Below are 25,845 nucleotides of genomic sequence, written 5' to 3'. Positions count from 1 at the left end.
GAAAAGGTAAAAAAAAATAAAATCTTGCATTCTTAACATCAGAGAGATGTTGCTTTGTTTTTACTACCTCTTCATCCCATTTTTTTTTTACATTCCTGCTGTCTAGTTGGTGATATACATTGAAATCTCTCTGTTGTTCCATATGCCCATATGAGTTCAGAATATATTATTTAGAAACGGAAAATTATAAAGTGAATGTTTGCTGAGTAAGTCTTAAATCAAGAGTAGGTGAAAAATTAAAGCATTTGCTAACAAATGTTTAAAGAAATAATAGTAATTACCCCCAAAAATTCAACCAAATGAAGGGAAGCATCCATTTATCTTCTTTAACTTGTCCAGTTCAGGGTTGCAGACAATCATTCATGCTCACATTTATAACTACGGTTAATTTAGAGTCACCCTATGCCCACCCTGGATCTGAAGCCAGGACCTTGATGCCATGAGGCAACAGTACTAACCTCCAAACTACCATCCCACTAAAGGAAAGCAGTAAACGAAATAAAATCCATCTTAATCAAGCTGCCACCTTTGTTTGAGGTCTACATTATACCTACCAAGCCTCAGGCTCACCACCCATCCTGATGATATACGCATGCTGTGTGTTCATATTTTCAAAGAATGCCAGTGACTGCCCAAGTTTCTTAGTGCAAAGGGCATAACCATGCAAACCTATGTTCACTATCAGCAGCTAATTTGCAGGCAATGTAGATTCATAAAAATGAAACAGGAAAAGCAACCACCGAAACATTAAACTCATCACAGCAAAATAATCAGCAAAAATGGATCATCTAATCAAAGATCAAACAAAACGGGGGAGAAATTCTTTTTTCACACATGCAGGGCACCCACACTTGGTAGCCGTGACCCAATCCCCATAGTGGAAATGACTTCTGTGTGAGTTTTGCTTTTGATTGATATGGGTTAAAAGTGATGTAAAGCTTTCTCTTTTGAATTTTACTTATGTAAATGTAGGCTGTGCAAGCCAGCTGTGTGGGTGTGCTGCAAGTACTACACATCCTGTTCTTTAAAAAAAGTCAGTGTAGTTAGTGGATGAAATGTAGCCACGTTAAAGTTGCGATAATGATATTAACATTCATTATCAGGACTTTCACCTGCTTGGCACACGGGATGCTTTTTGACTAAGTTTAAATATAATCTGCAAAGTAATGATTAGTGAGAGGTGCTGTTTCTTACAACAATAGGATGCTATAAAAATGTATGGGCTGTCTAACCAAATGATGTTTCCTGTATGAGACAAAAATCTCCCATTTATGTTCAGGCGGACCAATCTGTCACCAACTCTGACTTTTTTTTTTGACCTGCAATCTCAGAATCACTCAAATGCGTGCAATAATGATCGAATGCTCACATTTTCAGTCTTGGTGCATGGAACTTGTTTCAAACTGTAAAAGCCAGTTAATTAAAAAAGCAGCAGAAAAGATGACACAAGGTCACATCCAAGTCAAAGTGCACCCCCCTGGCAACTAGAACAACCGAAGTCAAGACAGAGAGACCATTAGACTGGCCATGCAAACGCTGTAATTATACACTAAATGATGTGGAAAGATCGCCTGAAGTACCGTTAACAATCATGCTGCAGGGGAAGAGGAGAAATGTGGAAAAACGTTCCATAAATAGCCTTGTTTTTGTGCATAATCACGAAAAAGGTTTGCTTGAATATAACTTTGTAGACGATTGTTAACTTTAATAGGACTGTTCCAAATATATGCTGAAGCATACATAAAAATGACATAAAAACAAATAATAATATATGGCGCACTTCCAGGGAAAGATATAGATGCTATGTTTGATTAACGCTGCTGTTATATGATCAAAAAATCCCAACCCCTCCCCAAGAGTCCATGGTGCAGCTCACATTCATGACTTTGGCACTGTATGAAGCTACAAAAAAGTATGAATCCTGGCATGAGTTATATAAGCTATGGTTAAATCAGAACTAAAGCCTCTCCAAAATAATATGCTTTTACTGTGGGCAGAGAACACTTTTCCAATGCATCAGCATTTCCATCATACCAAAGCCGATGCCTGCTGTTAGGAGCAGTTGAACAGCACCTGTTCTTGGTTCATATTTGTAAACTGAAATTCTGAACTCATATTTATGCCAGTACATTTAGTTTCACCATCATAATTTCTCCAGATCAATCTCATTGAATGTAACAGACAGAGTGGTGTACCTGGTGTGTATTAGAAATGTGAGGCTCTCTGACAGCATGATCAATCCCTGACTTCACAGCATGGATGTGGTCTGATGTTCTGCAGCACACGTGGTAGCTTTTTTCCACATGTGGAACTGGCGTGTACTGGGGGAGGGGTCAATCATTTGCTGATTGTGTAGAGTGGCGTTGTTATCCACTGAGATCTGCATGTTAATGTCATGAGTCTGTGCTACCAAATAGACTGTCTGGAAATGAACTAACTAATCAGCAGGTCACAGAGGTTCAAAGACCAGGTGCAGATTATGCTGTTGAGCTGCAAACGGTTTGTGTTGTCTGCTAACCAAGAAATTAGTCATGAAAAGCTGTGTACTGGAATGTGCTTCTAAAAAAAATCTAATCTAGGTGTGTATTATTGTTTTTGACATTGATTTGAGGTGGTGCTTGCCTGCAGCAGAACAGGTATTTACAGGCTTTAGTTCCTCTGAATTAAGGTAGTAGTGTTCATTTGTTAATTTATCAACTGAGTATGAGTCCAAAGGCAAACAATAATAAAGCGAGCTCCTGAAAATAGAAAGTGGGCTTAATGTTGCTGTCAGAGGTTTGTCTGCTCTTTCCAGAGAAGGGCTGAACAAGAGGAGGACTAACTTTGCAAATGCAGAGTAGGTGCTATCATTTAAACGCTTTACAACATGCGCAAAAGAGCAATGTGTCACATCACTTCTAGCGTGGGCTTTAAGATCTTTTAAGAAAAATATTCACATGAATCCACATAATAAGAAGCTGACATAGACATGACGAAGGTAGCGAACTATACAAGATAAAGTTTTATGGTTAAACATTTAGTTTAATTTCAAATGTAAGCTTTGGATTTCGGTGTGGATATAATGTCTGAAAGACACTGGGGTGTTTCGTGTCTTAAACCTACCGGAGTGTAAACATAGGGACATATTTCTGCGTGGATTATCATGAGCAGTATCCCGAAGAGAGCGGTGCCCAGAGCCCACGCGCACAGACGCTTTTTATCCTCCAGTAATAATTTTCTGTCTCGAAGTCTGTAAAGGTCGTCTCCCTCCATGTGAGTTGTCCGTTTCCCGGGGAGTGTCAGTGGCACCGACACGTCTGCGGAGTCCCCACAGTTTCGGCTGATCAGGCCATCGCAGCTCACGCAGTCGACTTTGGAGTCGCCGTGTAGGCTGCGGTTTGTCATCTCCATCTCCGGAGCGCACACGAGACGCCCGCTTGCTCCCCTCTCCCTGTCGTCGCCTTGAGCTGTCCCGTCCTATGCTCTCCCTGTTGCTCTCCTCCAGAGGTGGGTAAGGCATAGTCCGATGGGAGAGTCGTGTAGCAGGCCCTTCTCACGTGCGTTCCTCATCCACGATGCGGGTTTACCAAAACTCTCGGGTCTACTCCACAATCACCGCTCCAGCCCAACCGGCGCGGAGCGGTTACGCGCACTGATCGCGCGCACCGCCATCAACACACTGCAGCGGACTTTGCGCTCTTATTTGCATGTCTTATTATTTAAGAGTGTGCGCTGATCTGATACAAACGCATTCTTTGTGCGCGGGTGGACGCGCTCGTCACGTGCGTGGCGCACTCTCTTTGCAGTGAAGCACAGGAAGGTTGCAGGTGCAGTGAAATGAGATAAACCTTCGTACATTTCTTTATTTGATGATGAGGGAGTGGAGAGAAAAAATCCAATGATTGTTATTTTAATTGAGATAAAACGGCAAATGTATGGAAATTCAGTTATGTAACCTGCGTGCTTTCATTTCAATCTTTTAATTTGATTCTGACGCAATGCAATCTGGAGTGCGCAAGTTTCACAATAGCTACAGAGCCATGGCGGGGATGAGTTGCACTAGGTTATATTATATTCTACTAGCAGTAGTCAAGGTTCACTAACATCGTTGCTGTCACTATTCCATTTCTACCTGATCATGTTTTTTTGTTTTTTTTTTTGTCATTTTGAAAACATTCCTGTAACTGTGCCCTTTGATTTCGATGTCTCCATATTTCCTAAACTGCACAGGTAAGTCCCCAAATAGACTACACAAAAAGTGAGAAAAAAGCCTTTCCCCTAAAACTCTTTCAACTGACTCTGGAGGAACAGCGTCATGACCTTGGGCAACGTGACGCATCCAACGCACCGGAGTACTTCCGCTAACCAGATCCTGCTGTTCCGCTGACGGTAGTAAGAGTTCTACCCGAGGATACACTTTATACAGGTGATTTCCCAGCCAAGTGAATAAAAAAGAAGAAACACAAACAGGATTTAAACGCAACAGCAAATACTTTACTGAAAAGTACAATTCATGTCAGAACAATGATTTCAGTAAAAGCTGTATCTTATGCAATAAAACAACCGGCTCAAGCAAGAACTAAGAACAAAATCAATAACGCGTAAGCGTGAAATGTAAATAAATAAAAAATGAAGCGTAACAATTCATGGTTTATAAAGCTGTAGCAGGACATCATAGCAAGCAAGGAACAATAAAAAAAAAAAGTCACGGCCTTAATAGCTTAAACGCTTTCTGCTGTAATATACAGAACGCTTATGTCACTGTTTTGTTTTTTTATTTGAAATAGGCTTGCTTAAATAAACATGTTCACGTTTGGAAAAGTGAAGTTTCTAAAGTACAACCAAAGTTTGAAATATATATATAACTGACTGTATGTGACTTGACTGCCATCCATTGGTGGCTGAATAAATTACAACAAATATACGATTATAAAGTGCTCATCAGATGTGGTAATATTTACAAGCAGCTTAGTAAAAAAAAAAAAAATAGCCTCTTCTACTTAATATACAGATATTGTCACTATTGCTACAGTAGTTTAAAAACCCTGAATCACATTTCACAGTGATTAACTGTGACTTTTACACCCTGCAAAGATTTACAGGTGGTAGAATATGGTTTTTTTTAAAAAAAAGACATACTTTGGCATTAAACATATTGCTGAGAATTCCTGAGTTCAACTTCAAGCACCCAGTGACTGATGTTGTTCTTGTTGAGTACAGCTCATCAATACAAAAGCAGCAGTGCAAACACAACAGATTCAAAGAGCAGTTTTCACTTGAGCTGTGGGGTATCCCTGTGCAGAGTAACAGCCGTCGTTGACAAAGGAAAATAAAGAAAAAAAATTCTGATTATAAAAGGAATAATTAAACTGTACAGCTAAACCTTTTGGTCCGAGTAGATCTGTACTCAGGCCTGACATCAGACGCTCAGCTTATAATGCTAATAATGCCCCCAAACTTGCCCTCCTCATAGTTCACGATTGGTCTACTCCTTCCCTGCTCGCCATGGTTGCAGGGGAGCCTGAGGGATGATGAACTGCGGAAAGGTGCGCGGCACAACGTAGTATCCAACAACCTGCTGGGCTGGAGGTGGTGGCACGGTGCTAAGGAAAACTGGAGCACGCTTCTTGTACTGAGGCCACGCTGGTGTAGGGTGGTAGATGACCTGAAGGTTAGGAGGCACCTGAACAGAGACAAAGATTGGATTGAGTGAAATTTGAAAGGATGGTAACAGACACATTTTTTCCATATGTGATGAATCCTTGTGTGAGCGTGAGTCAGTTAATCCAAAAGAGATAAGGCCAGTTTCAACAAAAACAAATCCAATAAATCACAACACTGGACCTATACGGTTGCTAACAACAAGGCCATAAATCCTTAAAACTGGATCATGTATAATTCACATACAAGTCACACTTATTTCATACAGAATTTTTCAGCTGCATAGGTTATTAAAGCCATTAATTCTATATAATAGGTGAATTAACTAAGAGGGAAAAAATAAAAAACAAAAAAAAACAAAATAGCCTCAGTGTCCTCATTCAACTCTCAGAGGTCGTTCCATTACTGGAAATCCTCATCAACAAGACCTCATGAATGGCCAGCTAAAATAATTTACAAAAGGTATGGAAACAGGTTCTTCCTGGGTTTTTCCTTCCCACTCTCACCAAGTGCTTGCTTAAAGTGGGGTCATCTAATTGTTGGGGTTGTCTCTTTATTATTGTGGGGTCTTTACGCTAGGTGTTTGCCTTGAGATGATCAACAGATGTTGATCACTGCTGATGGTGAAAGCGCTATATTAAACTGAATTGAACTGATATGTGATGAGAGTCTGTAAGTGTATGTTTGTGGCAGCTGGATGCTGCATGTGGGTTTTTCTGACTACAGACTACTGTACTCAGGTTCATTGTGACAAAGAAGTCATTTCCTACAGCACTATTGTTAATTAGTGTGCTTTTCTTTTACTAATGTAGACACGGGTTTGGCCACCTAGATAATTGCTCTAAGAAGCATTGTGGTAAACAGATGTCCAACAGATTGTTAAAAGAAAAGAAAAGAAAAGAAAAGAAAAGAAAAGGAAAGAAAAGGAAAGAAAAGAAAAGAAAAGAAAAGAAAAGAAAAGAAAAAAGAAAGCAAGAAAAACTTACCATATTTCTTGGGTATTTGACCCTGTTTGATCCATCTTCATGTGGCTTTCGAATCCTGGGCACCATGGTTATTTTGCAGCTTTCGTCCATCTTTCCCTTCTCGGCAACCCGCCCTTCTTTTTCTTTTTCTCCCTGCACATCCCCGTCTTTTGCCTCCTCCTCCGTGTCGCTCGATGCAGCTGAACCACAATCCGAAGATGTGGCAGAGTGGTAATCTGAAGTCTCCTGGCTTAGCGAGTCCAGCGAGGACACATCCAGGTCATCCTTCACACACTCTTCATTCTCATCTTCCTCCTCTTTGTCGAAAGAAGCAACTTTAAAGGGACTGTTGTTCTCTTTGGATCTGTGAAGAAGGGAGTAGATGATTTTTAAGTCATGCCACCCATTTTCCAGCCTGTGACTTCATACAAGTTTGCACTTATTTTTTCATATATTGCATCACAACTGTGACTCGTTCACAAGAGAACAGACTGAGAAACGGCTGCTTCTTTGTCTGCCTCTGCAGGCACCCGGTGACTCACCTTGCAGACACCTCCAGCGGATCAATCCACAGAGTCATCTCGGATGGAAATCCCAGGCTGGTGGGCATGATGTTAGTCTCTTTGCAGGCCTGCAACACCACTTCATCACAGGGTATGCTTCTGTTTATGCGAATGCATCTGTGAAAAGTTCAGGAATTAAAAGTTAGGCGCCTTCTTTCTTTGCAGGAAAAAGTCACTCACTGACCACTGTGTAAATGTTTAAACAGCGATGATTACCTAAATGCTTGGCCTTTGCTGGGACAGTCGGGGTACCAGTGGTCCTTGTATTTTTCACATAGAAGTTTTTGAAGATTTTCTGCAAACAACTCTGCTTTGGCCCCGTCTAAGTCACCACGTGTCACAGCCATTCGTTTGAGGAAGTCCACCCCGGCCTTGATCTCTTGCTTCATGGTGACTGTAGACAAAGAAGGAAGAAAACCACACAATTTATCCATGTGATTCTGTGCATGTGTTTTGCTATGACTTCAGTGTGGTGTGGAAGACCGTGAACTTCAGTTATCACACTTCCCTGTGCAGTTGTCCCTGAAGTGTATATTTATTTTTCTTTGCCTTCAGGGGAGTGTTGAGCGTGGGTGAGATCTCCTGAGTGAATTTTACATATATTGCCATGCTCCGTGCCGACAAAAAGATAAAGTTTGTACACGGGCAAATCAGATGCAAACTATTGCCGCCAAGTTGACATCCATGTAATTTGACAATGCAAATTCAATGAGGTCATTGTGCTGTTTATTTTCTGATAGCATGTCTGTTTTGGGTTGAGTGTCAGTGTCAACTTGACCAGAAAGAGAAAAAATGTGCTCAATTAGGCCAAGGCTTTGGCCAACTTTGCAGACAAACCAGCTGACTGTGCTAACATCTTCCTGTTATCCCTGACAAGAAAGTCCATCCTTGAACTTTTGAGGTGCAAACTGTACTTTGTTATTGCGGCTTGTAATGCGCCACTCTTCAGTCTGGGTAATGTGTTGTCACAGAAAATTATTATTTTCTCTACTACATGGAGCCACAGCCTTCCCTTACGGGTACCCGTGAGCCTGTGATGCAAACAGCAACTTTAAATCCCTAACAAATGTTTTGCTGTAGCATGAACTATGAGAGCATCGATGTGTTATCACCGTCAGATGATAAAACACCAGTTCGGACGTTCCAGTTTATAATTTGTCCGTGAGGTAAACAGGGGTAGGCCAGAATCTTTAGAACCGCAATGAAGAGTCAATATGGTTTGGGTGACCGTGCCTGGAGTAGACCCTTACCAGCGCTAAGAGACTTTAAGGCCATTAAAAACAGCATAATATCTTAAGAATTGCTTCAACGATTGTGGTACATGCCACCGCAACAGCTGTTTAAACCACACATCTGCAGATTTGAATATAAACATTGTTTTCTGGGGGGGTTTTTTTAGATCAAACCTCAACGATACACATTTTCCTTTTTATAGCAGGCCTACACCTTCATTTTTAGACACTTGAACCAGTGATTTTAGTTACTGTCGAACAATGAGTAAGTAATGCCTGTAATAACGCTTTGTTTTATTTATAAAAGGTTGTTTTAAAACTGATGTTCTTATTTTAAATCCATGGTTTATCTTGAACTTTTGTCCTTATAATTGGATGATTATTGACAAAATGTAACAGCATGCTACTGAAGACAGATGGTCTTACACGTTCATTTGGCATTATACAGATGAATGATTTACGTTTTGAAGGAACTTAAACGCGTCACTCGGGGTGTTTGTTTCTCTGATTACTTCTCTATAATCACAAGTTAGGTGAGCTCGAAAATGAGGTAGCTTCTCAGTCTGCACACCATGTTTACTGTGCTCGTTTAAAGGCGAGCGGCTGTCATTATCCGCAAAACTCTGATACAGTTTTGTTTGGAACAACTTGACCTATTTTCAGGCGCTGGCTTGTTCCAGCTGCTTATACTGCGGTCTTTAATGTTTAACTACGAGGGCGAAACTCTGTTAAAATGTTGCCCTGTTAAGGAAAGATTAGTTGAGCCATTTTTTAGGAGCGGTTTCGTCGATATTCTCCCCGCGCCCGCAGATGAGAACGCGGCGCAATGCGTGTTCACGTGCTTGTGGGCCGTTGGGACAGAAAATGAAAAAAGGCAGACAAAGAATATAAGAAAGCGAAAAATGTATATCCTCCAGCCAGCTGTGATGAAGGGAACGTCACACTACTTAGTGGAAATAACGCGCTTGAGTTTTCAGGCGGTGCGGAAACCCCCAAATGGAAATTCAGAAAGTTTGTGACGAGAAGCGTACAGCTGTAGGCAGCTCAGTTAAACGATGTACTAATTAACAATTAATAAACAATGTATTTTTTGGGTGGGGGTTATTTCCGGAGATGAGATTAGATAAATAAAATGTTTAAAAAAACATTAAGTGACCGGATAAAATACAATCAAATAAAATTTACAACAACAAACCGACTTAACACAGCCGACAAAACTTCACCACATTAAACAACTAAACGCGATAAAATTAGTTAGTGCCAATTAGTTAGAAGTACAGAAGTGAGTACTCACGTTTTAACCGAGTTATTGTCGGTGTCCTCCTGCTGTAGTTTTCTGCCCCTCCGTACTGATGCGCTGGAACTCTCGTGGCGGCACGTTCCTTCCTTGTTCTCTTCGGCTGTAAAGCAACAGAGACGTAGGATTACCGTCAGCGTGACTCACTTCCTTCGCTCTGTGTCGTGAGCAAGCAGTGACGAGTGCCCGCCCGGCCCAAATATGGAATACCGGAGTAAACAGCTGATGAGCGTGAAAGAGAGCGAAATCACTCATCCTGCTGCTTTTCTAGGCGGAAGAGGTGTGTATGGGGGGGGGGGGGGGGTACCTAATAGTGTCCTCACCTCTTAAAGGTGTGGTTTCACCCAAACTGTGAAGCGCTTAGCAACTATGTCCTATACAAACAAACCCAGGATTGTAATTAACTGTACCCCACAGCCACATACATGTCACATAGGGAATGCGTTCCTGTGAATCATATAATCATATATCATTATGAAGTTACTTTTTTATGGATTTACATGTTTGATTGTTACATACCTGAAGCTTCACTAGCAGCAGACTTAATTAACTGTTCGTAGGCTAATTATTACTTGTAACCGATTCTAACGGCGGGCTGCATTGCTATGGTGACCATTTGCATAAGTAGTACAGTACTCCCCCACGCCCACGCCTACCACCTCTCTCACCCTCTCTGTCTCGGGAAACTGGAACTGATTTTGGAACTGAAGGCCGTGCTACATTTGAAAATAACTTAATTAGTACAATGATGAGCTTATATAAGGTGAGATGAACTTGACGAGTAAATTTGAAAATCACCTTAATAACTGAGCCAGTCTCTGGGTTTCTTAAGTAAACGGGTCGCTTAAGACCGTTAAGGTGTTGTTGCTGTTAGAGGCTGATTTATCTTGTAAATTTGTAGAAATTTTAAGTGTGTGTTAAATTTAACTTACAGTTTAATGCCAATGAGGGGTAAAGGCTTGTGATTTTGGAGAGATTATTGTGGCTTTACATCTGAGATTTTTATATAATATAATTTTTATATATGTCACGGTCAAGTTTTACTGCGATTGAAATCCTGGACAAACCTGGATAAAAGGGCCGCAGTTTGTAACAAATATAAACACAAATAAGTTGGAATACATGTAGTAATTACCCTGGCCAACATAAGTACTGAAAATGGACTGGGACACCCCCATAATGACCAGTTCTGTCAATTTCAGGTCCTTACGGAAAGTGACATACCCATATAACATATAGAAAACCAAACGCGCATGTCTGAATGTGGCTAAGACTAAAAAGTCCGACAAAGTGTGAATGATAACGCAAATTAATGACTAAAGAGTTACAGGAACAGAGAAGAAGTAAAACTATTGGTCTCGTGCAAGACAGTAACCAGGGTTGCTGAGACGAATCTAAAAAACCTGTCTGATAGAACCGTGGATATAATGATAGTATATCCAGGTTCACACGGACATGAAAAGAGGACATTTTCAAAAGATAACCAAATGAAAGAAACCAATTAAAAGTGTTTATCACAACTAACGATGGAAATCAAAATTTTACTTACAATCGGGAGCAGAGATTTAGTTTGAGGTGAGCGCTGTTTGTCAGTGTTCCTCTGGTGGAAAGTGACTTGGCCGGTATCCTACAACTATTTAACTGCTCAAGAGGTTGATTTGCATAACTGTTACACACCAAATAAACTAGAATGGGTGGGTGGTGCTATTGTGCTGAACTCACTTTCACTGAAGTCAAACTTGGATATTTTTAATGGTCATTTACAGATTAAAAATGTGGGATGTTAACTTTTTCAACTTTTAATTACATAAAAATATAATTAAAACATTAGACTCACTGGTCTGAAGCAATTGTGGACCGATCTGAAAAATGTTAATGCCCAAAATGCTGACTTTAAGTAATTTCATCACATGTAGATCTTCTGTGAAAATTTGGTACATAAGTACAACGGGAAACATTAGATTTAATGTAATTGATCAAATGAAATGTATCATTCATTAATTTTATACCAAACATTTTCTTTGGTGACTAATTATTTAAGCAAATTAGTATTTTATACATTTTTCTTACACTTTAATTAAAAATTATTGGCTCAGGTCTATGACGGCCAAAAATCGTTGTTCTTTTTATTTTAGTTTATCTTTTAAAATTTCTTTATTATTTTTTTTTAAATTTTGCTTTAAAGGAACTCTGAGGAGGGAGATCTATACTAGAAATTTATTTATTTTTAGGGTGAAGTTGTCAGTAAAGTCATGCAAGCTTGGTTGGTTAAGCAGCATCTATAAAGTGACTGACAGATATAGATAGATGCTAATTAGTCCTAAGGGAAGTACAAATGTTAAACTATAAGCTTTAACAAAAATCAAAGTTTTAAGATTGATCTGGAGAAAAAACAGAGTTTCTGTCTCCCAAACCCCAAACTGGGAGTTGGTTTAGTGTGTGTGTGTAGGAGGGGGTCTTCATGAATTTTATACATTGAAGCCATTAAAACAAACAGGTTTCAGGTTTATTTAGGTCATTAGAACAGCTCATTCTAACAGCTTAAGGCTGGAAGGACGTCAGTGTATAAAATTCATGAAGACCCCCTGCTACACACACACACAACCAACTCAGTCATAGCATTTCTAGCTGCCAGTAAAACAGTTATCTCTTGAGTTTGTTTCAGTTCTAAAAGCTAATGGGAGGTCTCAGATATTTAGCCTTTAATGGGATAGTTGTCTTTAGAAATGGTCGTCTTGAGAGTCGTTGACCCACCCTGTCATCATTAGGGGTCACAAAGCCAGTTAAAGGGTGGGGTAGCATGAACCCAGGTGTGAATTATCCATGAGACAATTCACCACCCTGCCATCACTAAAGTCGCATAATTCAATGTGTGAATGGGGGTTATGAAACACATAGAAAGAGATCTCAGAATTGTTTTATAGGTGGCTGGTATTTGGTGTTGTAGACTATTAGCTTCAGTTAGTTCAAGTGGATATATAGTTGGGTCCATAATCCCTAAGACAAAGACACAGTTTATTTTTGCCTCTGCCCACCATCACAGTGGATTTTAAATCAGCTGTTGAACATGTGATTGAAGTGCAGATTTTCAGCTTTGATTATTGACAAGCAGTTTCATGGCCAGTTTCATGGAAGCAGCCATATCAATGAAAAGTGATGAATTAAAAACTACCATAGCGACAGCAAAAACTTAAGGAGTGGTCAAAATTACAAAAAAGAAGGCATGACCTGGTCATTTCAAAAACACCAAATGGCCGAAAGCTCACAAATGACAACTAAAATGGATAATGACAGAATGATTTCCAACATCTAATCGAGTTGAGAACTCAAGGAGGTTGAATTTATTTGTTGAATTTAAATGAAGAATTACAGCAAAGTGCAAATCACTGGTTACACTTAAGATCAAGAAGATTTTTTTTGCAGGTAAACATCAGAACATATCAGAAAAACATATTTGAAGACATTAAATCAGGATTAACTTGAGAAGAAAGAAGTACAAAGAAAGAATCAACCCAGAAAGAATCAAAGAATCAACCCAGTTGAATCAACCCACATATACCACATCATTTGGCAAACATGGTGGAGGCAATTTTATGTCATGGGCATGTATGTCTGCCAGTGAAAGTATTCACTGATAATAATGCTGTTGATAGAAGTAGCAGGATGAACTGTGACGTGTACAGGGTAATAGTCTCTGATCATACTCTGTGAAACGCAACAAAAATGACCAGATAGAGCTTCACAGTGGAAATATACAATAACCAGTGTTGGGACTAACGCGTTATTAAGTAACGCGTTACAGTAACTACGTTATTATTGTGGTAACGAGCACGGTAACTAGTTATTATGCCAAAACCAGGAACGCGTTACTCGTTACTGGGATTTAGATAGGCTCGTTACTCGTTACTTCGTGTGGTGGATATCGCGGAGCTTCCACAGATTCAATAACATTAGCAAGTGGTGGAGGCCAGCAGGTGGATGAAGGAAAAGGGAGGCAAGAGGAGAGACCCGAAGCGGCCGCCGGTCCGCGTGTCAGGTGAACTGAACTTCAGGTAAGAAGTTATGACCTGCAGTCTATCGGAGTCAGATATAAACCAAGTTTAGGTGGAGTTTATTTTCGGTATGCTGACATTTTCGTACTGCGTGCTAGCTAGCATGACGGAGTTTCTATACAGCTGGGTGGGTGCTATGTTACTGATGTTGAACTTTATTTTGTTCATACGGTTAATTATTAGAGTTGCCAACCGTCCAGTAAAAAACAGAATCGTCTGGTATTCAGAGAAAATATTACGCGTTTCGTACTGAGGTGAAAAGGAACACAGTTTGTCCCGGACTTCAGCTACAATGAAAAAGACACAAAGCTGAAGCTGCACAGCTGCCTCTTCTTCTCTCATTCTCTCCCGTTTCTACTTCAATCATGAAACTGATCAATGATCAGCTGATCGGCTTTTCTCTCTTGTTTATTTATCGCCCACTTTGCGCCAGAAAGAAGAAACCAGTGGATGTCGTGTTAAACAACAGCAGCACGTTTAAGCTTGATCAGCTGTTGTTAGAATTTATTTAATATTAATTTCTAGTATCAGCTGATGTTTGCTGGAGCCACAGCTGTAAAGCTGCTGGTCATGATATCAGTTTGGTTATCTGGTGAGAGGGAAACATGCAGATGAAACCAGGAGATGTCCTTACTGAATCATCAGAGCTGAACAGGTGATGGAGAAACAGGTTTACCTTTTAGGTGACATGAATGAGTTGAAGGGAAGTTATGAACTGTTTCTGAGAGACAAATAACACCAGGATCCTTTTCTACGTAGCTGACAGCTGGTAACTGTGCAGGGGCGGGTCTAGCAAAGTTTTGCCAGGGGGCCAGGTAGTGCATTAACAGGGAAAGGGGGGCACAAGGAAATACTTTTCTTTATTATTCTCATTTAAAATGTCTCTCTTTTAAAAAAATAATTATCTGAGTCTTGCAACAAACAATTGATAGATTGATACATATATACCATCAGAACAGTGTACATCACTGTCACAACAGTGTTTGTTTTCATTCAAAGGCTTTATGATTTTTCCTATAATGGTGGGCCGGTCTCTAGTCAAAATGCCCAGGATGATTTTTTTGTCTCAGTCCAGCTCTGTATGCAGCTCATCTGCAGTCTGGTGTTACCTACATCTTCCTATTCAGAAGGCAGAATTTCCAAGTTCTGAGTACAATCAAAAGCATCACGACTGCAGTTTTTGTGTTGGATGTAAAAAGTAGGCTAGAATCATGGCGGCGGTCAACGACGGTCCAGGCGTGGAATTTCTCTCGTGGAAATGTGCACATTATTTTTTCCTTTCTGTTGGTAGGTGGCACAGTGCACTTGTGGCAAGTAAGCAAGCTAGAAGACTGGCAATCTGGCTGGGTATCCAGTTACGGAAGCAACACATTAACAAGAGAATTCTGAGTAAAACCAAAGTTACTTTCCCTAGTAACTAGTTACTTTGAAAGTAACGAGTAACTTGAAGTAACTGAGTTACTTTTTTAGAGAAGTAACTAGTAATGTAACTAAGTTACTAATTTAAAGTAACTTACCCAACACTGACAATAACCCAAAGCATACTGCAAAAGCAACACAAGAGTTTTTTTTTAAGGGAATGAAATTGAATATTCATGAATGACTAAGTCACTCATTTGATCTCAACTCAAGAGAACATGGTTTTCAGTTATTGCATAGAAATCTGAGTGCAGATAAACAAGCATCAACTGAAGGTAAAGGCTTAGCAGAATATCTCAAGGTAGGAAACAGTATTTGATGTCCATGAGTTCAAAACTTCAGGCAGTCAGTGATTGCAAAGGATTTTCATTCAAGTGATAAAACAATATTTACATTTATATTGATGTTAGTTTGTCCAAATATGTTTGAGCCTCTGAGAATAAAGGACTATGAATAAAAATGACTAAAGACTTAAATCCTAAAGTCCTGAACTATTTTTTCTTACTTAACCCATTCAATTAAAGCAGAAAGTCAGCACTTCAACCACATTTTGATTGTTTTATACAGGCAAAACTACAAACATTGTCACTTTGTCTAACAAATTATGAACTGTAGATGGACTCCTTTACTCCTTTCTCAAACCACCTACCTTCTCTGTCCATGTGTCCCTTCTCCTTTAACCTTCAGCCTATCAACTGGGGTCTGTGCAAACCCCACAAGTACATTTTTCGTCATAATCTTCAAGGAGCTTTTTAAAATTCCAATTTAAATATCTTTGTTCCTAATCATGTCACAATATTGTTTTCTAGTTCTGCTTTGATTAGTACTTTAAAAATAAGCATTAATCAAAAAAGAAAAAAAAAAGCAAGTTCCATCCATGTAGCATTGATAAATTGAACTATTTATTCAGTTGAAGTTTACTATGGGTCCTAAAAGAAACCACTGAAAGTATATTGAAAGAGCTGTGGGAGTTGGGGAGAGTCCTCTGAAGTGATGACCAATAAGGGGGATGTCTAGACCTGTTGTATTATGAATGGTCAAGGTGGTGAAATGGGGACGTGGGTGAAAAGTACTGGGTGGAGGTTGGGAGTCTTTCAGTCTTTCACTGTGTTGACTAGATGTGAATTGTTGCTTGTGGAGTGGGGATTTAGGCTTACCTGCTTGAGGCCTTTCCAGACATGAGCGGAAGTCGTTTTCCGAGAACTGGTGTCGCTTCTTTGAGCAGGCCTAAAGATAACGATAGGATTAAACTGGACTGGCTGTACCTGTGTGTTCCCACTTCACAAAACTTTCTCCATTCCCAGTCTCTGCCTCCCCAGCTTAGCTGTGAACCAGTGCTTATTAATATTATAACTGATCCTTGTGTGTCATGGTATACAGCTTTCCAAACAGAATGTGATATATGATGTCATAGGATGACTGTTGGTAGCATTTCTGAAAACCTCTCAGTCAGTGCACTCTATGCATTGCAGTTCAACCTCCCAGTTTCTGTCTGAGGGTGTTACTGGGTCTTAAGCTCAGGACCACCACAAAGTAACAGCTTCATTAGAAGTTAAATACCCTGGATCAGTTTTCAGAACTGAAGAAGTCTTTTGGATATGGGATGAAGCATCTTCAAGAACCAGCTGCCTTCAGTTCAAGCATTCAAGACTCTTAAGATGACTATTATATCAACAGTGTTAGGCCTCAATTGTACTCCATTGTAGGCACAGACACAGCAGGAGACCCAGAAATCCTGTAGTCATTTCTGTTATACTTCCTTGAAGTACCTTTGAAGTAACCTGCCAGGGGTGCATGCATAGTTTGTTAATTTTAATGTAGATATGTCACGCAGACCCGAGTGGAGCCAGGGACACAGAAAATATAATCCCAGCCTTACTGAGAACCTGCACTGACACACAGCCACCTTGACAGTTTTTTTTAAATGAAATAAAATTCCTATCCCCTGAAATGCAGATACTTGCTTCAAAAACTAAATCTAAACATACATAGAAAATACATTAGTAAGTAAGTAAGGTTGCACTCTTAGAGCAAAAGCTGTGGAACAATACTATGTTACTATGAATCACAACTCAGAATGAACTCATTTTGTTTGACTTGTTGTTTCATGTTGTGAAAATGTATTTTTAGCTAGGCAACATGAAGAGGGCCACCCAGAGTGCTGTTTCCATTCCTAGCATGAAGCCTGATCAGTGTCTGCTCAAGCCTTGTGAAGACGAGCTGATCAGTGGGCTGACGATCACACAGCTTCTAATACAGAGGAAAATTCTTTAGTAAAATTCAAGAAGAGAGTATGAACAGAGGGGAACTGTAATGAAAAGTGCTTAATCGAACTTGTTCTTGCTGATGTATGCTGGCCATTATAAAAGTTCAGTAGGATTACAGAGAATACAGTTTTGTTTATTTTTTAATTTCAACATATCTGGATGATGCCTGTAGCAGTTAGGTGTTTTTGGACACACTGGTTGATTTGATTGAATCACTTGTTCAGCCTTGCACATGCATGATCCACAACAAAGTCAGCTACAGTGACTCTGCTTCAATAAGTTATACAGCTGTGTTACTAATTCTTAGTAATCTTCTTCATTCCATCTTATTACACATCTTCCTTTTCCTCATCTTTCTTCAGATATCCCCCTTTACTATTTGTCCAGAGTTATCCAGACAAAATGTTTGATTGGTAGGTAAAATCATGCTTTTACATATGGCAATGTGGAAGGAAAGGCCTGTAATTCTTGCAGTTTTTCTAAAACTGTAGGCATGGGCCAGCAGGGTTTTTAGTTTATACAGTCACTGCATAATTTGAGCTTCATGTGCTAAGTTCATGTCACAGTCGGGTGGAAGCTGACTGTGTGGAGTGAGGAGGATTATCCAAATGCAGTTATGCAAAAACAAAACTTGACTCTAACAGAAAATGCGCCGTTTATTATGGCTGATTAAGCAGTACAAAAATAAAAGGCGAAATCAATTTGAAGCAAAACAATAACCTAAGCTGGGGAAAACCAGAAAGATAACATGAAACATCCTAAACATGAAAAAACCTGGCGAGGAGAAAATAAACATGAAAAAACCTTAAATGTGACAACTTGACTACACAAAGACCTGGTAGCATGGCATGACATAGCAGACGACCGGACAAGGAATGAATGAAACTCACAGACTAAATGCACACAGGAGGTGATCAGCGGAAGTGAAAACACATGGTGAAACAGCTGATCCAAATGAACATGACATCACAGGGGAAGCAAAACTAAACGAGGGAACATGGGAACATGGATAAACACGATAGGCAGGAGACAAGGAATGAACATAAGGGGAACATGGGAACAGAAAAGGGACATATGCACATAAACACAGAGAGGGAAACAGGACAGAGACACAAGCGGAACCTAAATGGACAAGGAGATTACACAAGACAAACAGGGCAGACTGAATGAAACACAAACATGTAAACAAGAGGAGACGGCGGGAGGAAGACAAAGACATCATTGAAACACACGAAGGGCGAGGAAGACTTAAACACAGAGGACACTGCACTATAAACAACATAGTGGGGAGACAGACATGAGAGGAACCTAGATAGAAAAAACAGAACTCAAACAGAGCTAACTGAAGTTTCAACTATACAAACACAAACTTCATAATACAAAGGCATGAAACTCAACATGCTGGGTCAAAAGACCCAGCCCATGACAGTTTGTTTTTTACAACACATGCACAGTAACTGATACTGTGCATGTATAGTAAAAAACAAACAAACACATTTTTAGAAAGAGTTTGACACAAGAATTGCATATAAGAGCTGTAAAAGCTTTTCTCTGAAGTGCTAAAAGCCTTATCCAACAGTTGCTGCAATATTAAAAAAGTGAGTTATTGGGACAGTCTGCATAGAATAAAAAATATGTAACAAATTTATTCTTGGAGCCTCCAAAACAGACCGATGCTGACTCTACCACTGGGTGACAATCAGCCAACATCTTTGGCAAAGTATTTTAACCTCAAGAGGGTGCTAAAAGTTAAAAAGCCAGAGGCCCATACATAGGAAAACAACAGGAAAACTTTAATGAAATTATCAAAGAAAACAATCTGGAAGAAAAGACAAAAAAGGGAATTCTAAATTCATAGTAAATCAAACTAGAACATATTTCAACTGTTACAATGTTGAAAAGTAGACCTTTTTTCCTAAAATATGATGTATAATAAACTAACCATAAAACAAAATCTTTAGACTTTGAAAAACAGACCAAAGAATGTCATAAACTTTCCTTTTCCACATGAATCACAAATGGCAGAAAATCCACCACCCGATTCAATCTTGGTGGTTTAATGTTTTGTTTTTTTTCATCATTTTGATGTAATGCAGTGACTATTTTCAAAGCACTGAAGAAATTTTTGCATTTGTTTTTATATTGAATTAAAAAATATATATATTACAGAGAGAGCATGAAGTGTTAAAATTGAGATTTTTGTTTATTTTCTATGTATATACCAGCAATGCTAAAGAAAAAAAAACTACTAACAAAGATGAAACAAAAGACTTAGAATATGCATATAAAGGTTATATTAATGCTGAAAAATATATCAGTGAAGGTCTTGGTTATTCCAGCAATTTAAATAAAAATGTATATACAATGTTTTTGACTATAATGCCAAATTATGTGCAAAAAAGAAGATAAACTCAAGCAAGAAGTGCTTAAACACTCCAGTGTGTTTCTCTTTGTGACCAGGTGAGGGCAGTGTGGTATTTTCTTTCAAAAGAAGAGTCACTGGCCTGTTTTACAACACTGAGCCACATTTGAAATTTCTTGCCTTGCTTTCTTTATCTTCATTCTCACATATTACTTCCTGAATTATCCCCCTCAAACCTTATCCACCCATTTATCATTTTCAATTTTTTGTGCAACCACAGACTGGTACGCCCCACCCCCCAAACCACCCTTAATCAAATCAGATCAGGGTTGTTTTAAAAACAATCCGCTTTATAAGATGTGTGTCGGTGTGTGTGTGTGTGTGTGATGAGAGTTTGTCTCATTTGGGTTGATTTTTCTTCACTCCTGCCTTTAGTGGGTCGAACTCACTCACCCAGATACCATAACAAGAGTCAATTATTACTGTGAGTATGCACGAGAGAGAGATAGGCGAGGCAAGGCTGAGAGGAACAAATCTGCTGAGTGGGGGTTGTGTTTTGTATTGATTAGCATTGTTTTGACAATTGACTGGAATTCAATTCTCTCTTTGTTTTTCTTTGTTTTTCTTTCGCTGACCTCTGCCCCACTCCATATTCTCCCATTAAGCCATGCAGGCAATCCCTGAGACTAACTGAATTGTATCTTTAAAATTGACTTTTCTCCGACACTCACAGGTCATTTATCTTTTCCCTTCCCTCCCGTGTTTCTCACACACCTCACCTAGTATAACTTTATCCAACTGAAAACTATTGATTTTTCCCCCTGCCTGTGTGTCATCTGGGCTCTTCAAGCATTGAATGATATTCTGCTGTGATAACAGGAACCCAAACTGGGACTCTTCAGACACACTTTGCCACCTTTTCCCGTTATATGGCTCTCTCAGAAGCGTTGTCATTTTGTGGAAGTATTGGAAATGAGACCACTTGACCTCGAAATGTGATTCTTTTTCAGGAACAGCTTCCCCCTGAATGCATCTGGCCGTATCAATGAAGCCCACACGCATACGCCACATGCAGTCTGCCTTGCCTTTAAAAACATATTGATTTCTCTCTTTCACAGGGAGCTTAATGCCATCGATCGTCCAGGCTCTTTCAAGATCAGCGCCAGTATAAGGATCTCTTCTTATAACACACATGCTGGCTCTTTCCCTTCAGCTAATGATTGTCCTTGGCCTGAGGGAAGAGTTTGTCTGCATTAAGACAGAGAACTGTTTCTCTGGGCATCCATCCCCCTCCTCCTCCTTTCTCTGGTCCCCAGTAATGCGGATGAGTATGGAACTTTTAATTTCCTCTTTAACAAAAGGTATGGCAGATGCAGCACACACATGCTTTGACCTTTATCAATCCTCACCACACCCCACTCCTTCTCCCCACCTGTCAGTGGATCGATACCTCTTTGTATTTGCAATGCATTACACCCTTTCCCTCTTTTTAGATTAAAAAAGTTGGCCTTTCTCAAGTTCCCGTCTTACAGGCAGGTTTGATTTTAAATGAATGTTCAGAATTTCACCATTAAAATCAATTGGAAATTAAATAAATAAACAAATAAATATATTATACACCCTTACTGCCTCCATAGGAATTAAGACTTTAAGTAGCAGCCAGACGGTGCTAATCAAATGTTTTTTGATTAACTGATTATTGGGAAGTGTGAGCACTTCAGGCATGTGTTAACACAATGCCACAATCTCACCATGACAGTAAAATTAGAAAAAGACTGAACAAGCACGACTTGTTTGGAACGACTACCAGGAGAAAGCCTCTTTGAAAAAGTACATAGTAGCACAGTTTAAATCTGCAAAGCTGCATCTGAACAAACCACAAAACTTCTGGAACATTGTTTTTGGACAGGAGAGCAAAGTTGAGATGGTAATGCATGGTGTCATGTTTGGTGAAAGCCAAACACAGCACATCAACACAAACACCTCACAGTAGCTGTCAAGCATGGTGATGGGGGACTGACGATTTGGCAATAGATTCTCTGTATACCAAAAGTATTCTGGAGTCAAACGTGAGGCCGTGTGTCTGACAGCTGAAGTTTAGCAAAAACTCTATCATGCAACAGGAAAATGATCCCAAACACAGAAGCAACAGAATGGCTGAAAGTAAGAATCCGGGTGGTGCAATGGCCCAAACTCCAGATCTCAAACTGACTGAAAGGCTGTGGCAGAATCTTAAGTGATTAAGCAAGATGTGCTTAAACAAATGCCTGCAAACCTGAATGAAGCAATGCTGTAAAGAAGAGTGAGTCGAAATCCTTCCACAATGACGTGAGAGACTGATAAAAAGTCATGAAGAAAATTATAACTTCAAGTTACTGCTGCTAAAAGTGATTCTCAGCTGCTCGATCCTGGAGTGTACTTTGTTTTTCTCAGGACAGCGGTGTGAGGTCAACTGTGTTTGTTAATTTTTAGAATTAGAGTCTTCAAATATCGTGTCCTTGTAAGATTTTTGTGTTAAAAACTGTAAAAAATTGCTCTATTGCTTGAATGATTCATTCAGGTGTTGGGGGAACCAGGACACAGTGATGAGAAGTGGACTATTGGAACAAGAAGGCATAGATGGACAAGGGATGAGAACAGGATGCTGTTGAACTGCTACTATGCAAGGAACCCCAGCGGAAGAGCGCAGTCCTAGGAACAGCAAAGATACTGTGCAGGATCCTCAAACTCCCAGGCCTCTGGTGGAGGACCCGAGCTTGAAGGATGAACAGGTACTCCTCGACCGTCAAGAAAGGTAGGTCAGCAGAAATTTGGGGTTCCTAGAGATGAGCAATTTATTTACAGTGACCTCCATCATATGTGAAACTTTTTTTTTTTTTTTTTTTTTTGCCTGTCCCGTTTGGATCTTTGGCCATCAGAATTGTTGTCTGAAGGCCAAGAAAGATGCCAAGCAGATTTACTTTACTTTACCAACTGGATCATCAGGGCCTTGCCATATTGGTCCATTTGATTGACCTTTATTATAATTATAATATTTATTTTATTTGATTTTTCGGTTGTTACAGACGGGACAGACATGACTGGGGGATAGGACAGGGAGAAAAAATGAAAGAAGGAGAGGGAGAGAAAGAAAAATAGAGGGGAGAAGAGATGGTGAGAAAGGGGGGAAGAGAGAAAAAAAAGAAAGAAAAATGAACAAAACACCTGGATCACCTGTATGGGGATAAGAAAAAACACACGAAAAAACAAACAAAAAAGAGCAACATAATAAATACAACACCATCACAATAAACTAGCTAACAGTAGATAACAGTAGATACTAAATATTACATGTTATTGTGCAGTACGCAAGATCGACAGCGCACAATGTGCTTTGAGGTAGCAGCCAAGAAAGGTGTAGCTTGTGTCTGTGAAAACCCATGTGTACACCTGTGTGCACACCTGTGTGGATCAGCACGCTTGTATTCAAAAGGTTTCTCCATGTAATGATCTGCTAGGGAGTGTGGGGAGCCATAGCCCCGTCCCCCAGGGCATGAAGCAGGTATGGAGGAGATGCAGGCCCCAGACATCCAGAGGCCCCAGAATACGAGGACCCAAGGAGGACCATCGGGGGGTAACCGTGCCACCCTCCTGGGAAGAGCTGAGGAGAGCCCTAAACGAGTGGTCACCCAGCGGCCACGGAGCAGAGGCCAGAGGGGATTGCAGTGAGGTGCCCGCGGGCTCTGCCGGCAGCCAGCTGTGCCATCATATGTGAAACTTAACAAAACTCCCTCAAATTAACTTAAGTAACAAAACTCAAACGCACATGAATTCAGTAACACAGCTTACCTTTCCTTCCTCCTCCGAATCAGGCAGAGACTGACTATATGTAGGGCTGTCAATTTCCCTTCAGTTAGCTCCCCACTCTTCTGATTGACATCTTTACACAACTAAATGGCTCTATATAAGAAAAAATATTCAATAAATCCCCTTGTATCCTGAAACAAACAAAAGGAAGCATTCCTATGGTAAAAGAAACCCCTCCTCTTGGTTTAACCTGCTCATCTCAGAGATGACATCATCAGTACTTTTAAAAATCACCAAGACTGAAAACAAATAAAAAAAACAAAGTAAGTATGCACAAATGAGTTAATTATGCAACATAATAAATTATAAAGCAACATGTAACTGAGTATTTGCTTTCATTTGCTGAATGTTTGTTTTGCTGGCAACATAATGCTTACACAAACAAACCCGGGATAGTAAATGCAGCAATGTTACTTTGACAATAGCAGATCATAGCAAATAAATATATAGAGAATAATGTGCATAGTGTGCAAAAAGTCAATAAGTCAATACTTCTAGGACAAGTGGAGAGTATTACAACTGATCATCCACTTTGTCACAAGCCTCCGCAGGGTGAGATGGAACTTTTATATATATGTATACACATTACATATATGGGTAAATAATGTATATTTCAAACCTGTACTCCTTGTAGTGAGATTGGGCTGCAAAACTGGAAGTTTGACCTAAACTGAGAAATAATAGGATAAGAATGTGAAGGGAAGGCCAATCACTGTGTTTGGCAATAAAAGGGGTTTGTACCAAAATAGGTGCATGGAGTAATAATGTAGAAGACAAACTTGAACTCGCATTACTTCATCCCATTGATATTTTAACTGATTAATTATAAGTAAACACCATTTTTGCTTAAAGCATGCTAATTATCCTCTAATGCTTTGAAGAAGGCTCAGCGTCTCTGACGTGTTTGTGTTGCTGCTTCACTTCTGCTGTTCTGGGCATGTCCTGAGTCTGATGATGTAGTTATAATCATTACATTGTTCTCCAGCAGATGCTGAGACTTAAGCAGTAAAGCTCGATCTGTGCATGTGGGTTTCCGGTACCTCAAAGTTAGGCCTCTATCAGTGTTTGGTGAACAATGCAAGATAAAACATCTTCAGATTTTTTTATTTTTTTCTCTCTGTTGCATTGATGTTTTGATTGTGACCTAAATGACATACTCCTTTAAAAGGAGGTCAGGATTTTGCACTCTTCTTCCTACATACAGAAAATAACAAGTAGAAAAGACAAGTAGAGTTCACATGCTGAGCAAATCATGTTGGTATTTGTCTTATGTTTTTTCTGTAGCTAACACAGCTTTATCCCAACCCTCATTTCTTGCTTATCTCAGGTTTAGATAGTTTTAAATCAGCAAGAAAGTAGTTTTTAATGTATTGCCTTGTAATTCAGTCCCTCTCACTGGTTCACGTGGTTGTTTTTTAAACACGGCATACAATAAAGCTCCAGTCATACATTAATGGACAAACATTTCAATACAGAATATCATTTTGAAAAAACGAAAACCAAAATAACTGTTCGTTCAGTTTGACTTTCTGTTTGGAGAAAAGTTCTTCTATTCTGGTTCTGTTAGAAAAAGCTTGCAAAATATATTTCCTGTTTTTTAAAAATAATTTTCAAGAAACACCCTGTTGAATCCCCTAAAATTTCCTCCTGTACAGTAGCTCTCTGCTGATGGTTTGAAGCTCAAATGTGAATGTGAATCTTCAGTTCCCATGCCAACTTTAAGATTTCTGATGAGAGAGAAAGTAAGCTCTGGGATTTATACATGTGCATATGTTTACATATAAATGTATAAATTATTCTTGATTCCGGATAAATACAACATCAATAAACGAAAGGCTAAATTAAAAGTAAATATGATTTTTATTCAAAGCTTGTCCCTGTATCATGTAACTTCTTTTTCCCTGTTAATTATTTTTCAGGACACATAAGTTATAAACCTATATCCATGTAAAGTATAAAGGTTTAAGATGTAGTTTATGGTGACTCTTTTTTTTATTGTGTTTTATAATATTATAAAATGTCTCCATATACATAATTATTGACATACTGTGCAAATTGCAGTTGCTCTAGAAAGGTATTATGTAACCGACAATGTGAAAATTGAAAAATTCTCATATACTATTTACAAGAAATAGCAGCAATAGTTTAAACCTACCTTCTGTCGTCCACACGGGGGCGGTGCTAACACTCTCTTTCCATGGT

At 39.4% G+C, this 25,845-nt stretch overlaps 2 protein-coding genes across 6 annotated transcripts in view; both read right to left on the bottom strand.

The window, feature by feature from the left end:
• Positions 1 to 3,790, bottom strand: part of kcnn4 (potassium intermediate/small conductance calcium-activated channel, subfamily N, member 4) — a 22,434-nt gene extending 18,644 nt beyond the window's left edge. Inside the window, exon 1 of one of the 2 annotated variants that reach the window (XM_025911463.1) lies at positions 3,103 to 3,790. In XM_025911463.1, the coding sequence (XP_025767248.1) occupies positions 3,103 to 3,390 (288 nt within the window). In that variant the 5' untranslated portion in view covers positions 3,391 to 3,790. The remainder of the gene's footprint in view (positions 1 to 3,102) is intronic. The other variant, XM_003458419.5, reaches the window with a different exon arrangement.
• Positions 3,791 to 4,451: 661 nt separating this feature from the next.
• Positions 4,452 to 18,305, bottom strand: si:dkey-79d12.5 (maternal B9.15 protein). Of its 4 annotated transcripts, XM_019366159.2 has the most exons (7): positions 18,240 to 18,295; positions 16,326 to 16,395; positions 9,695 to 9,800; positions 7,385 to 7,562; positions 7,148 to 7,285; positions 6,627 to 6,969; positions 4,452 to 5,662 (listed from the first exon to the last, which is right to left on the bottom strand). In XM_019366159.2, the coding sequence occupies exons 1-7, from the start codon at positions 18,278 to 18,280 to the stop codon at positions 5,465 to 5,467; spliced, it is 1,074 nt and encodes a 357-aa protein (XP_019221704.1). In that variant the 5' UTR covers positions 18,281 to 18,295; the 3' UTR covers positions 4,452 to 5,464. The 4 variants fall into 4 exon arrangements, with proteins under 4 accessions (XP_019221704.1, XP_025767249.1, XP_019221705.1 ...); XM_025911464.1 differs by lacking the exon at positions 16,326 to 16,395 and having other exon boundaries at positions 18,240 to 18,305; XM_019366160.2 differs by lacking the exons at positions 16,326 to 16,395; positions 18,240 to 18,295 and adding an exon at positions 10,217 to 10,343.
• Between the last annotated feature and the right edge of the window lie 7,540 nt (positions 18,306 to 25,845).

This window comes from Oreochromis niloticus, linkage group LG11 (assembly GCF_001858045.2).
Source record: "Oreochromis niloticus isolate F11D_XX linkage group LG11, O_niloticus_UMD_NMBU, whole genome shotgun sequence".
NCBI lineage: Eukaryota > Metazoa > Chordata > Actinopteri > Cichliformes > Cichlidae > Oreochromis > Oreochromis niloticus.
Note: the sequence above shows the minus strand (reverse complement) of the source record. Positions and strands in the feature narration are given on the sequence as shown.